We start from the raw sequence: 12,935 nt of genomic DNA, 5'->3' as shown, positions 1-12,935 counted from the left end.
GATTTAACAGGATTGAATGGCGTGTAGTGGACAATGGGAATTAAAATCGGCAGTAGGTCAACCTATTTTCAATTCAATCTACTGACTTAATATATATTTTTCAAAACGTTAATTTAATGTAAAATTAATATTAAAAAAATTCATAAATAAAATTAATGATACTGTTTATAGGTTTAAATATCACTAAATTTACAATAATTTAAAAACAATTTTTATTCAATCAAAATTGAATTTAAAGTGAGAATGCATTGATGCAATGAAACAAACAACAATTGACTTTATATAGGATTGGAAGGGATCCAAACCTCCACTTTGGGAATTTCACAAACTTTGGTTTCATCACAAAGTCAGCCCGCTTCCTTTATAAAGTTTTCATTACATTATCACTGTTATCATTTCTCCTTAACATATTATTAATAAGTTAGGATGGAGTTCAATTTCTTTTTCATCATCATTTTACTCATAGTAAGTAGAGAAAATTTACTAGTATAGTTTTTGCTAGCTCTTCATTTCTCAATGCTTTTTGCTTTTGTTTTATTTTATATACTTAGTTTGAACTAATGGCAATTCTTCTAACACGTTGGCAGCTTGCTTTATGTGGGGTTAGCCATGCTTCAGCTGATCTACCAGCTGAGGTTCACTGGAAATCAGTGTTCCCTCACACCTCAATGCCAAAAGCCTTGAAACATCGTCTTTTACAGCCAGCAGCAGGTTCATTAATTCAATTGCATTTGAATTCATCGGTAATAAATACATCAAATATATTAGCTTGAAATAAAAATTATATCATATCCCATGTAGGAAACAAACCTTGGGTTGTTACAAGGAAGGAAGATTCAATCAATGATGGCGACTATGGAAACGCTGATCCAAGCATGGGATTTGGACGTGGGAGTATTATTTCCCGAACCAACATAACTATGTATTTCTTCGAAAATGATTTATACCCTGGTAAGAAGGTGAAACTAGAATATTTCAGTAAGGCTAAGGCAAGGAATGAGGTTCCGTTCTTGTCTCGTCGAGTTGCAGAGTCAATACCCTTTTCGAGTGACGAGTTTCCGGGGATTTTGAAGCTCTTTTCGCTGAAACCTGAATCAAGGGAAGCTAAGGCAATGAATCGAACGATTGCGATGTGCGAGAGACGGGTCATTGAAGGGGAAGATATGTACTGTGCGACGTCGTTAGAGTCGTTGGTGGATTTAAGTGTTAGGAAATTCGGGAACGACATTCAAGTGCTGTCAAGTGAGGTGGAAAAAGAAACTGAAAACCAGGATTTTAGTGTTGCTAACGAGGGAACGATACTGATGGGAGAAAAGGATATAGTTTGCCATAAGATGAAATATCCCTATGCCGTGTTCCTATGTCATTCACTTGATAAAACAGCCGTGTATAGGGTTCCTTTGGTTGGCAAACATGGGACAAAAGCTAATGCTTTAGCTGTTTGCCATAGAGATACATCAGCTTGGAACCCAAACCACATCGCTTTTCTGCTTCTTAAAGTAAAACCAGGAACAGTCCCCATTTGTCATTTCCTCATGAGAGAGAGCCTAGTGTGGGTTCCAAATGGATTTGCTCATTAACGCTTTTAATTTATTTCTTGCATGCATTACCACTTACCAGTGGAGATCAAGGAAGGGGTTATATGTAACATCTTTAATATGTTTTATGTTGCTAAACTCTAGGTTCACATCTTGAATAACAGTGTATAAAATTATTATTATACTCTTAAAGCCAGTTCTGGTGATAGAAACTTATGTACTTCCTCCGGAATCGAATCAGTATTTGTAATGTTTTCTATTCCAGCAGTGAAAATGGGAGATCTTATATTTAGTTGTTATATAATGAAAAAAAGTCCAATCACTAATCAGAATCCCAATGTTGCTACATTATCTGAAACAAATTAAATTACAGTTTCTTCAATCATTCGATTACACGATTAAGGAGCAAGAAAAAGGTAAGGCACACATTACAGTGAGATCAAAGGCGGGAAGTTAGTTTAGGAAAGTTTAAAAGTACAAAACAATAAGAACTTAACAAACAATGAGACAAAAGGATAAAAAAGACGAGAAAATCAATAGTTTTACCTATCTGGATTTTGGAGTTGAGTTTTTCTTGTGTTGCCCTTGCCTGTCTTTTAATTTCTCATTCTTTCTACTTTCAGTATTCTGGTTGCTAATAGAACCCTCCTGAGCACTGCACATTCGAGACTTCAATTTGAATCCAAATCTCTTCGAGACATTTCCCCAAGTGAAGCTCTTTACCCGACCTAGCCTTTCGATTTCTTGTTTCATGTTCGAGCATTCCTTCTCAAGCTCAGAAACCCGTGTTCTCATGTTATCCATGCCTACTTTCAAAACCTGATTTTCTCTCGCGGTTGAGGCCCAGCCTCTTTCCGTGGGCCCTGTGACCCCGCTTTGTCGAGATCCATCAAGATTATCGGAAACCAAAAGGCAACCTGTGATTGAAGTCCTAAGCTGAAGCTGCTCAAAGAACAGGATTTGGACAACTATTCTTAGTGGCAGTCTCTCATTCTGTGCAGCATGGGTGCATGCTTCCAAGGAGAGCTTCTGGCAGTCCATCAGCCGGCATAGTTGTTCTTTCTCAGATTCAGACAACCATGGGTGTGACTGCAAGTTTGATTAGCATAGGAAAGTTAACAAGTTTGAACAAAAATTATGGTGTTAGCCTTCTCATCAAACTTCTTCCTATAACCCATGCATATAAGATTTGGCTTTTTGGGCCCATTAACTTTGTTTCAAGCAGATGAGAGAAGCGACTTAGGTAATCATGTTAAAATGCCAGATATCCAGACAATGAACCAAGGACATAAACATCCTGCATTGACAACTTATGTCTCTTTAACAATGCATGAATCCTAATCTAAGGTCAACATGAATTGAGGTTAAAGCATAGGAATGATGCATTTGGGCAGAGTTGTGACAAGGTTCCTGGATTAGTGACCCAGTTGCAGCTATATTTACAGCATATCAAACTGAAGAAACAACATAAGTAGCAAATGTGTGCAGTAGGGACGCTACCTTGAGATAAATGTCTACTGCACGATACAGACCATCATCCAAGGGCCTGGAGTAGTCAGGAACAGAAGCAGCAAGAGCCTGAAACTTGGGGAGCTTCAAATTAACATCAGAGGCAACCTCTGCAAGGTACCCATCAATTAGCTTGGCTACCAGTGTAACTGGTGTTAATGAAGGCGAGGCGGTAATCTGACCATCATCAACCAAAGATGGAGAGGCTCCACCAGTGATCTGGTCCATTGCAAGAAAATGTTCAAGAATTTGCTGCACACAGTCAACATTATATAGTGTTTCCATAGAACAGGAGAAATTAGGTATCAGGAGATCTTCCAGTGTTGCTTGATCAAGCTGCATTCCAATCCTTTTCTCAAAGTTAGATATATAGGAGGGGCTTACTCGAAGAATTAAGGCTGTTTGAAGCAGTCCAAAGAGAAAGTTGGTGGGGACAAGGCCTTTCTGAATAGGAAGCAACCTATCAATCTCCTCCAGCAACAGTTTCTGATCTTCTTCTGACGGAGGAGCCTCTAAGGCCACGGGTGCCACACAGGTACTAGAATTAGTATCAGTAGCACCCAGGCACCTGTTCAAACCAGGTAGATACTTTTTTGCATAAAAAGTAAGAGACCCAGCAATGATCTCCTGTCTGATACCACGAGATTCCATGACTGCAATCAATCTCTTATAGCGAGGAAAACTTAAAGTTGATGCATCCTCATACCACCAATCTGAACTTGTATTTTTTACTCTAGCCCCTGTACTTATCCCATTCCACAACACACTTCCACCAGGACTCTGCATAGGACCACTATATTCCATTATGGGCCACCCAGAAAGGTTTGGGTCAGTAGATGCCTTAATGGCTAATGATTCGATGCACCTTTTTGTAACATTCAGTTCCTCGTCATAAGAGATAATATCATCACAGGTTTGAAGTGCTCTCAGGGAGTCTTTCCAATTTCGGAGGACTACTTGATTAAGGAAGGTTTCAGTCTTGGTAATAAGATTGCCTTCCCCATATTCCTCGGTCATTTCTAAATGCTCAGCAGCACATCGAAGGTACACAACATTTGAGGCAGTGAGTTCAAGTTTCACACCATAGCAGAACTTGGCCACAAGTTCAAAAGTTTTGGCCCCTCCAGGAATGTCAGGGAGGCATATGGAACACTTTTCTTCACCTTCTTCAGATGCTTCTGCAATTAATCTTTCCATAACCCCACTTCTAGAGAGTAAAGGGAACTGCACCAAAGGAAAGTTAAGACAATTAGGAACTTAAAGATCAATAGTTATTTGACAATAGACACTTCATTTTAACATGCATGTGACAACAGGTACAAGTTCATTTAAAGGACTTGCATTATTGATCCTTAAAAGGAAAAGCATGAAAACATAGGAGAAGTACCATCTCAACTCATGAGAAACTGATATATGAGGTCTCAGAAAGATGGTGTGGGACATGGCAAGGATTTCCTATCTTTATTTTTGCATAAGCTGATAAAATATGCATCAAGATTTGATAAACATATTAAATTCAGTGAATTTCAACAAGTACAAGAGGGTCATTACTCCTCAGGCACATCAATCAAAAAGTAGTATATATGATGAGGGAAAATTACCTTGTGAAGATGAAAGGACATTTCTCCAACTTCAACAACAATATCACTAGGAAGTCCAGTCGTGCAGAACCTATAAGCATCACATACATATTAAGCTCAATATAAAGAGAAATACAATAAGACTCACATAAGCACAGAGAGATGCAGGAAGTTTAGTCCCATATTATAAAATATTCTTATTTGAGAAGAGTCATTAATCGTTCATCCTTAACAAAAATGTTCAGCAATATGAAATGATTTCCTCTGTTATACACCTGAGAGTATGAGATAATAATAAGAATAATTATTGGGCATTATTGCGCTAATTTTTCAAAAATTTCCTTTCCATCCAAATGCTTAGAATTGATAAGAAATAAATGCCATATTCTCATTTTTCTTGATTCCAATGTAGTTAACAAATATTGATAAAAAAAATGTCAGATTTGTAACTTCTGAAAAGGAACATGGTCTTTTGGGAAGGAAAACAAAAAGGTGCAATTATATTTTCTATCCTTAGTACTATTAACCTAAACCTGATATTAATCTGTCCCCTATGTCACTCAGACTCTGGTGTGAATGTCTGATCTGAATATGTATCTGGCATGGGTATCTGAATAGCTTGTCCATGTATTTAAAGGATCATTAGAGGTCATATCCTTATATCCATGTGTCAGGTATGGATAATGAAGAATCCAAGAGTTATTCCAAGTCACTTATTCTATCATAGTTCACTAAATGCATAATGTAAGCATAGGGAACAAGGAGGATAGGATCAATGGTACCCCAACTGGAAGCGGGTATGTCTTACACGGATATGCTCAACCTTTTCAGAATCAGAATTTTTTCATAAATTTGGAGTATCATACCTCCTTATCTATATTCGAATATGCGTGGGACATGGGTACTAGAGGCCGTGTACCATAGGAAATGGATATGATAATGGTTAAATGTATCTCTTACAACAAAAAGTAACTCGGTCGCTTAAATCAAGAACCAAAATATGCATATACGAGTATTTCTATTGATCCATATGCATGATGCAAATTTAAACATGGAAGTATCTCTAACAACTTAAACTAAATGCTAAAATAACAGGGGAAAAAAAAGCACATTTGACACATCCACGTGGACATTAAAACTTAGTGAAGCAAAACAAGAAAATAAATAATAATAATCTTACAATAGTCAAAGACAGAAGATATGTAGGCAGAGAGGGATGGAGATGAAGTTGAATTGCAGAGATCAGGCACATACCAAGCCTGCCCTTGCCTTTTAAATGCATCAGTTTTGGATCCAAGTTTCATGCATGCCATTTTCTCGCAGAACTCCGACGACAAAGGCTTTAAACCCTATACCAAAATTGAAGCTCAAGAACACCTAATACACAAGTAAGTGGCCTTAAAACTGGGCTCTTTCAAAATATAAAACGAAAACCCAGTTTTGCTTTAACTGTTTAAAGCCTAAAACCACAACCCCTCACACCAAAAACACCACCAGTGTAAGGTCAAAACTTGAAAAGTAACCAAAATGTAGCTTCTTCTTCAACATGTGAATCACAGAAAACCCTATGAATCTTTCAAAAAAGCCGCAACCCCACTTCAAAAACTCCTTCAAATCCCCGTCTAGAACCAGAGCATCCCCAAATCAGATGCCAACTTGAGATAGCCGTTTCAGGTCAACTCTCCAATTCTTAGCCTCCCAATCCCAAAACAAACACCCATCAGCGGGAAATGAATAAAACTATCAACTTACTAATTTTCCAGCAGCCCCTAACAACCTTCAGCAAGAATATTCCAAAGCTACTTAATACCCTTTAAATTAAAGAGAAAACAAACCACCTCAATGGGGTACTTTTTTTCCGGAGCGTGTTCGTTCCTTTTTTTGGCCCCATAGAAATGATAATAATTCAGTGCTTTTCCAGCGAAGCTTTTTAAAGGCATGATAATGATGATGTTCACCATTTAGAAAAGCCAAAAAGATGATCAAAGCCTATTTATTGGGTGTCAATGGCAGCTCCTAAACCAAACCCTTGCACGTGTATCTCTGTGGGACCCGTCGGCCCAAACACGCTCATTGGGGTTTCTAGAACTTAGTATATAGAATCTTTGGAGACATTCCTTCCATGTAACTATCTATATTATATTTATAAAAAAATTTAATGTCGAGAAAAGTTTGATTTTTATTATAAAAAATATGTAACTACTATCTAATATTAATTTAATTAGATTTAAAAATAAATCAAGCTGGTGTTAAAGCTCAATTAGTATATAAATTTACAAGAATGTGTTTCATAGCTCATTGATTCCCATTCCCATACTATAATTTTCAGACCCTTTCATGCCCTTGTTGCTACAAGAACATCTCGTGATTATGAGAATTCAAGGTGGATCGGGAAAATGATAGTAGGAAATAAGAATATTATTCTTAAAATGTTGAAATTTAGAATGAAATGTTAATAGAAAACGGGTAATATCTTTATTTTATACAATATTTTTTGATAATTCAATCTTTTACATTATTATAAATATTGCATAATACTTACTTTTAAATTATTATTATAATTTACAGAGAATATATTCTTTAATTACAATATTTTTACAAGAAATCTCATTATTCATTTTTGTTTTTGCTTGGTAGGAACCTTATTGTTTATTTTTAATTGGTTTTGGTAGGAAATTACTTCTACCCTGTTCATCTTTTGTTTTTGCCTTCATGCATCTCGTCTTTGCAAAATTATCATCATTTTTTTATGTTCTGGTGATAGTTAATGAGGTGGTATCTTCTACAAGATCTACTGTTTTGATTGAAAATATCGAAGATTTCTCGTCTTCTGATCCAAAATCCATTAAGTTGAATATTTCAGCCATTAGTTTTTTATATTCCTTATTGGTCTTGACTTGAACTAACATTGCATTAGTAATTAATTTTGTTTAGAGGAATTTTGCTATAGTTTAATATGGGATTGCGGACTTACATAATTTTTTATTTTTATTGAAGAAATTATTCAAACACTTGAAATTATATTTTTCAACATCAAATTTGTCTCACTATTTCGTTCTGAAATTTTGAACTAATAGTGAAATTTCAACATATGAATCCTGTTAGAAACAATCCAAGAAATACACAATTTTGATAAAAAATAATTGTTGGGTTTGATTCATTAATTAATAATTTTTTAATATCTATGGCGTTAAATAACAAGTACTTTTATTATTTAATTTTATGGGTGGGTCTAAGTTAGCTTTCATCCAGCCAAGCCCAAGGCCAAGCCTCCACAGGCTTGCTCATTCCAAGCCTGGGAATTAGAGAATCAGTGCCAGTGCCACACAAGTAAACGCCAGCGTTGCATTTTCTTTACCGTCATTTTCACTTTGACTTGAAATTCCATTTTCCCTCCTTTAAATTTTCATCAACTTTGTTATATTATCTTCATCATTTAATCCGTGAATTATCAGGTCAGTTCCTGATTTCTGCTTCTTTTTTAACTTCCTTTTGCTTTGTTTCCTTCTCCCATAAACGTGGGTTTATTTAATCACTTCCAAAATTATGGATTTCAACAATTATTTTCATCTTAATTTTGCATAAATAAATATGTCTATACGAATAAACTGGATTTTTTATTTGTTTCGCAGATGGAGCCTTTATATGCAAAGCTTTACGACAAATATGACAAGCTTAAGGTCTCAGCTCTTTTTTACCCTAAATTTTTCTTCTTCTTTTTTTTTTTTAATTATACTTTTAGATTTGCACTTCTGTTCCCTACTTTATAGATCTATCATACCATTTCTTTGTTTATAAGTTCGGTTGCCAGTAGGACTGAAGAAAAAAAGCGAAATGTTTAAAAGTTTTATTCTTCTTTTTTTTGGCATTAGGCACTTGTATCGAATGATAATTCAGTTGCAAGGTGCATACAATGTTATCTTAGTTCGGTTAAAATGGAACTGGCGATTTTTCCCCATCTGTTTGATTATGAAACGTGGTTTTTATCTTTCCATAAATGTTTTTTTCTCTTCGTTTCTTTTTTTTTTTTCAGAAGAGAAAACTTTCCGAAATGGATGACATAAATCGAGATCAAGAAGAGAAATTTGTGAATTATGTGCGTGGTAAGTGTAGCTTCATGTTATTGTTAAATCCCTATTTTCATATTTTATGTGAATTGCAAAGTTTTGTTCATATTTTATGTGAATTGCAAAGTTTTACTCTTACCATAGTTTTTCTTTTCCTCTTCTATGTTTGTTAGACATATTATATCTTGTATATATATCATAGAAAAATAACTAATATCAATTCTCTTTGGCTCTTTCGTTAAACATAAGTTTGTGTTTTGACCTTTCTAATGAAAGGAAGTTAAACAAATAATGAATTATCTAATTCAAAACCATTTTGTCTTGTTGGTCAGTGTTAATGGTTTGTCTGATTTCATTTACTAATTATTTTATAGGTAGGTAGTGAGATGGTGGTACAGTGTGATGAAAAGCTTTGAAAATAGAAACAGGATGTACTGACATATGTTACTTGGATTTACAAGTGACTGTTCATCATGGTATACTCAATGTTTTCTATATATTTGGAGGGTCATACGCTTATACCCATGTCTAAATATATGTCACACACAAGTACTGGGTTTTGTTGTTTGTCACCCTTCCTTATGTGTGGTTGTCATGCCATCTCTTATTTGTTGGAAGGTATATTGTGGTTTTAGCATTTTGACATTTAATTTGCTGATGATGGTAAAAACAACAACTACTAGATAGTGATACATAAGCTTGTTCTGATTGTTGAACCAATATTTAAGGTCCAAGCTCTATATGTGAAGAACAAATAACATTCAATCTTGTGTATTGAAGCAATAATTTGATTATAACCATGAATGTGAGTAGGCTAGAATGAACAAAACAGCTTGCAAAGAGTTCAAGTTTGTTTTGGTGAAATGCTTGTTTGAACTGGTCACTAATTAAATGAACAAAACTTGAACAGAAGTTCTTTGTTACCTTGAAAATTTTGATAGTAGTTTCATCAGTAGTTGAAAAAAATTGAGCAATCATATAAATCCCTCTAAAATTCTTAATGGACTGTATTCTTCTGTTGCAGCTGCAGAGGAATTGATTCAGCATCTGAAGAGTGAAAATGACAAGCTGTATGCAGAAGTTAATGAATTGAGAAGTGAAGTGGCCTCTAAAATGCATGCAATTTTAAGTTTCTCATTTGGCCTTTATGGTAAGATATAAGTTTTTCTCTCTTGGATTTTAAAATGTAAGTATCATTGTAGGTCCAGCATGGATAAACAATCTGCAGACTACCAAAACCTTTTGATTGAAGAGAATCAGAAGTGTAAGAAGCTATTGATTATATGATGATTATTGTTTTATATCTCTTTCTTCCAGTGTTGAATATAATGTATGGTATCAACATCCTTGACTTACTTGGTGTTGTTTCTGCTTCATCTTTGTTGAATATCAGAATATAGGAACTCAGTCATGCTATTGCCAGAAAACTGGCATTAATTGATGCTGAGGGTATTAAGTCTTCTGGGCAAGAACTAGAAAAAAAAAAAATTTCTTATCACTTTAAATGACTACAGGAAATAAAACTATAGTTTTGGTTGGATATGGTTTTCTATGCACTAGTTTTTACCTGAGTAGAAAATGAATTGAGGTGGTTAAGTCTATGTATATAACACTGGTCTTTTGGATCACATCCTGCTAATAAAGGCATCTTAATAATTTACATAATGCTTGTAAAATAATCAGAATATGGTAATTATCAGCTGAAAAGTTGCAAAATTTTGATTTAACTGGATTTGTATGAATTTGATTGAAACTGTACCTTTTGGGTAAAAAAAAGGTCTTAATTTGAAGCTTCTCCGGTTGAGGTTCATATGTCCTTTAGGGTCAGTAATCCATCTTATAGCCGCCTCTAGTGTATGGCAAGATTTAAGTGATTTGTGCACCAGACTACTAATGTGTTGCCTTTATTAAACCTTTTAACTTTCTTGTGCTTCCTATCAAGCATTTGTTTAGGTCTTTCTTACTGAAGTCTAAAATTTATGGCAGATAAAGCACTTTCTCTAGAAGTTAGCAGGCTGCAAAATCTGCACCATGAGGGACAAAATAAAGATGGCAAACTTGATATTGTACCAACAGTTTCTCCTAGAATTGCACAAGTTTCATCTGAAAAGGTTTCTGGAAGGTCCATTGGAATGATGACGAGAAAGTGTAGCAGGGAATCTGCTGCTGAGACAAATGACAATACTATTACTTCTGTTTCAACTAACTGCAATGTTGCCATGACTAATGCATTGGCGGAAGACTTGTCTGAGAAAGCTTTGTCTCATGCGGATCTTACACATTTTCAGCTGGTATCATCTCAATCTATTATCTTTTTTCTCAAAAGCTGTTAGCTTCTACATGTGTGTTCTGTACTGATTGTTTTGGATGGCTATGCCAGCTAGAATGCTGTAAAGGCAGTCCAGATGCAAGTGCCACAGCCACTGCTAGAGCTACTTGTCTTTTTCAAGCTCTTACTGAGTGCTTACTGGACATGAAAATATCCACTAATAATCAACCTGGCGGACTATGCATTTCAGCTCTGCATCAATCAAGTGGTAATTCTTTACTTAAGCATCATACTGAATCCATAAAATTTCGAGTATCAGATTTGTGATAGCTATTGAAGAATCATTTCAAAACTAATTGGTTATTATTTATATTGTGGATAAATAAAACAGGTTACTCATTCAGTCTAACATGGATAAACAAAGCTGGCGGAGAAGAAGCAGAGTTGGTGTACCGGGTATCGTCATTAGGGACATTTGAGAGAGTGGCGCCGGAGTGGATGAGGGATGTGATTAAGTTCAGCACCGGCATGTGCCCTCTTTTCTTCCAGAGGGTAGCTCATGTAATCAAGTTGCACTGCTAAGCGTTTGTCTTTTCACGTTTGTTGCCTTTGTAAATTGAAACTGTTAATGGATGGAGGGTTGGTTGGTAGGTAGATAAACTAACTAAACTGCCTTCTCTCTGTTTCGTTGTGAGCGCAGATATGAAATAGAGTTTGTATAAACAGTGGTGATAACATGTGGGTTATCAAATCATTACTGACTAATTATTTGCTAAGTAAAAAGACAGTAACTTTTTGTATGTTATGCTTGTTTGTCTTGTCAATAGTAAATGACGTTTTGTATTTTATGTTTACTAGTTTGATTTTAATGAATTAGATCACCTAACCTTGCGAGAAATATAATGGCCAATAATGAGACCCTACACTATGGCCCTGCAACTAACCGATAAGTGCTGAAAGTTTTATTCGATAAGTGACTAATAAGTTTTGTCGATGGACTCCATTTCTAAGTAGACGTTCACCTTTTTTTTACTTGTATGTTGAGTTATTGGTTCTAATTTGTCTTCACCTTTATACTTTTAGTCCAAATACAAATTGATTAATCATTCATTTAGCTTGTATCTTATAGGCCAAGTTGAAATTTAAATATATTAGTTTAATAATTCCTTAAAAGCAGTTTCAATTTCTTTGGCAATAATTCATCCAATCACTTTCTTCAATTGAATGTCTTGTGACAAAATTAATATATATATATATTCTTTTGAACCATTCTACAAAAATTGGACATTCAATTAATATGTAGATGAATTTCAAAAGCACTTTCTCTTTTCATGTTTCTTGGTTATCAATTGTTTTTTATTTTCTTTATTTCTTTGGTTTTCAAGGTTGGGGAGGAATAAAACTCAGTAGAGATGCAGGGAATGCTTTTTTCTTATTATGTTCTTAGTTCCTTGTTCTCTAAGCAATGCATCTACATATACAATGTAATCCTCGTTCATGCTGAATTTTCTTAATATTTTTCCTTTCATTTATTGGTTTAATTTATAATGTTTGATTTCATTTTTGTTCATCAAAGAAGTATTGGCTTAATGGTAAAGAGAAAACCCTAGAAACTTCAAGATTCTAGAGTCTAGAAATTAATTTATTCGAATTCATGACTAATTGACTATTCTTTCCAACAAGTATTAAGTGTAATATATCTCGGATTTATATATATATATATATTAATCATGTAAATATGGATTATTGAATATATTGAAATCTGAAATCTGAAAATATATTTAAACAGGCCATACTAATGGTGTTCAAAGTGTTTAAACAATTTCTTTACATCATGTTGAAAATTTTCAATTCCATAAATGATGCAATATACTAAAAATAATTTAGCCTTCCACCAAGGTGAAACTGAAAGCTAGTCCCCCAAAACCTTATTGAAGCATCAAAATCAGCAAAAGGAAAAGAAAGAAAAGAA

The 12,935-nt window shown here is 34.7% G+C and overlaps 3 protein-coding genes across 4 annotated transcripts; 2 read left to right on the top strand and 1 right to left on the bottom strand.

The window, feature by feature from the left end:
• The first annotated feature begins 259 nt into the window (after positions 1 to 259).
• On the top strand, positions 260 to 1,730 carry LOC108472994 (BURP domain protein RD22-like). The gene is made up of 3 exons (XM_017774563.2): positions 260 to 465; positions 588 to 711; positions 802 to 1,730. Exons 1-3 carry the CDS (start codon positions 427 to 429, stop codon positions 1,578 to 1,580), a joined length of 942 nt encoding a protein of 313 aa, XP_017630052.1. The 5' UTR covers positions 260 to 426; the 3' UTR covers positions 1,581 to 1,730.
• Positions 1,731 to 1,821: 91 nt separating this feature from the next.
• Positions 1,822 to 6,714, bottom strand: LOC108470428 (BTB/POZ domain-containing protein At1g30440-like). 2 transcript variants are annotated; one of them, XM_017771730.2, is made up of 4 exons: positions 5,808 to 6,714; positions 4,649 to 4,718; positions 3,039 to 4,271; positions 1,822 to 2,627 (listed from the first exon to the last, which is right to left on the bottom strand). In XM_017771730.2, exons 2-4 carry the CDS (start codon positions 4,667 to 4,669, stop codon positions 2,085 to 2,087), a joined length of 1,797 nt encoding a protein of 598 aa, XP_017627219.1. In that variant the 5' UTR covers positions 4,670 to 4,718; positions 5,808 to 6,714; the 3' UTR covers positions 1,822 to 2,084. The 2 variants fall into 2 exon arrangements, with proteins under 2 accessions (XP_017627219.1, XP_017627218.1); XM_017771729.2 differs by having other exon boundaries at positions 5,882 to 6,712.
• A 1,141-nt stretch (positions 6,715 to 7,855) lies between these two features.
• Positions 7,856 to 11,811, top strand: LOC108472555 (uncharacterized). The gene is made up of 7 exons (XM_017774096.2): positions 7,856 to 8,082; positions 8,260 to 8,307; positions 8,661 to 8,730; positions 9,719 to 9,844; positions 10,681 to 10,985; positions 11,075 to 11,231; positions 11,355 to 11,811. The coding sequence occupies exons 2-7, from the start codon at positions 8,260 to 8,262 to the stop codon at positions 11,543 to 11,545; spliced, it is 897 nt and encodes a 298-aa protein (XP_017629585.1). The 5' UTR covers positions 7,856 to 8,082; the 3' UTR covers positions 11,546 to 11,811.
• The last annotated feature ends 1,124 nt before the right edge of the window (positions 11,812 to 12,935 follow it).

This window comes from Gossypium arboreum, chromosome 5 (genome assembly GCF_025698485.1).
Source record: "Gossypium arboreum isolate Shixiya-1 chromosome 5, ASM2569848v2, whole genome shotgun sequence".
Lineage (NCBI taxonomy): Eukaryota > Viridiplantae > Streptophyta > Magnoliopsida > Malvales > Malvaceae > Gossypium > Gossypium arboreum.
Note: the sequence above shows the minus strand (reverse complement) of the source record. Positions and strands in the feature narration are given on the sequence as shown.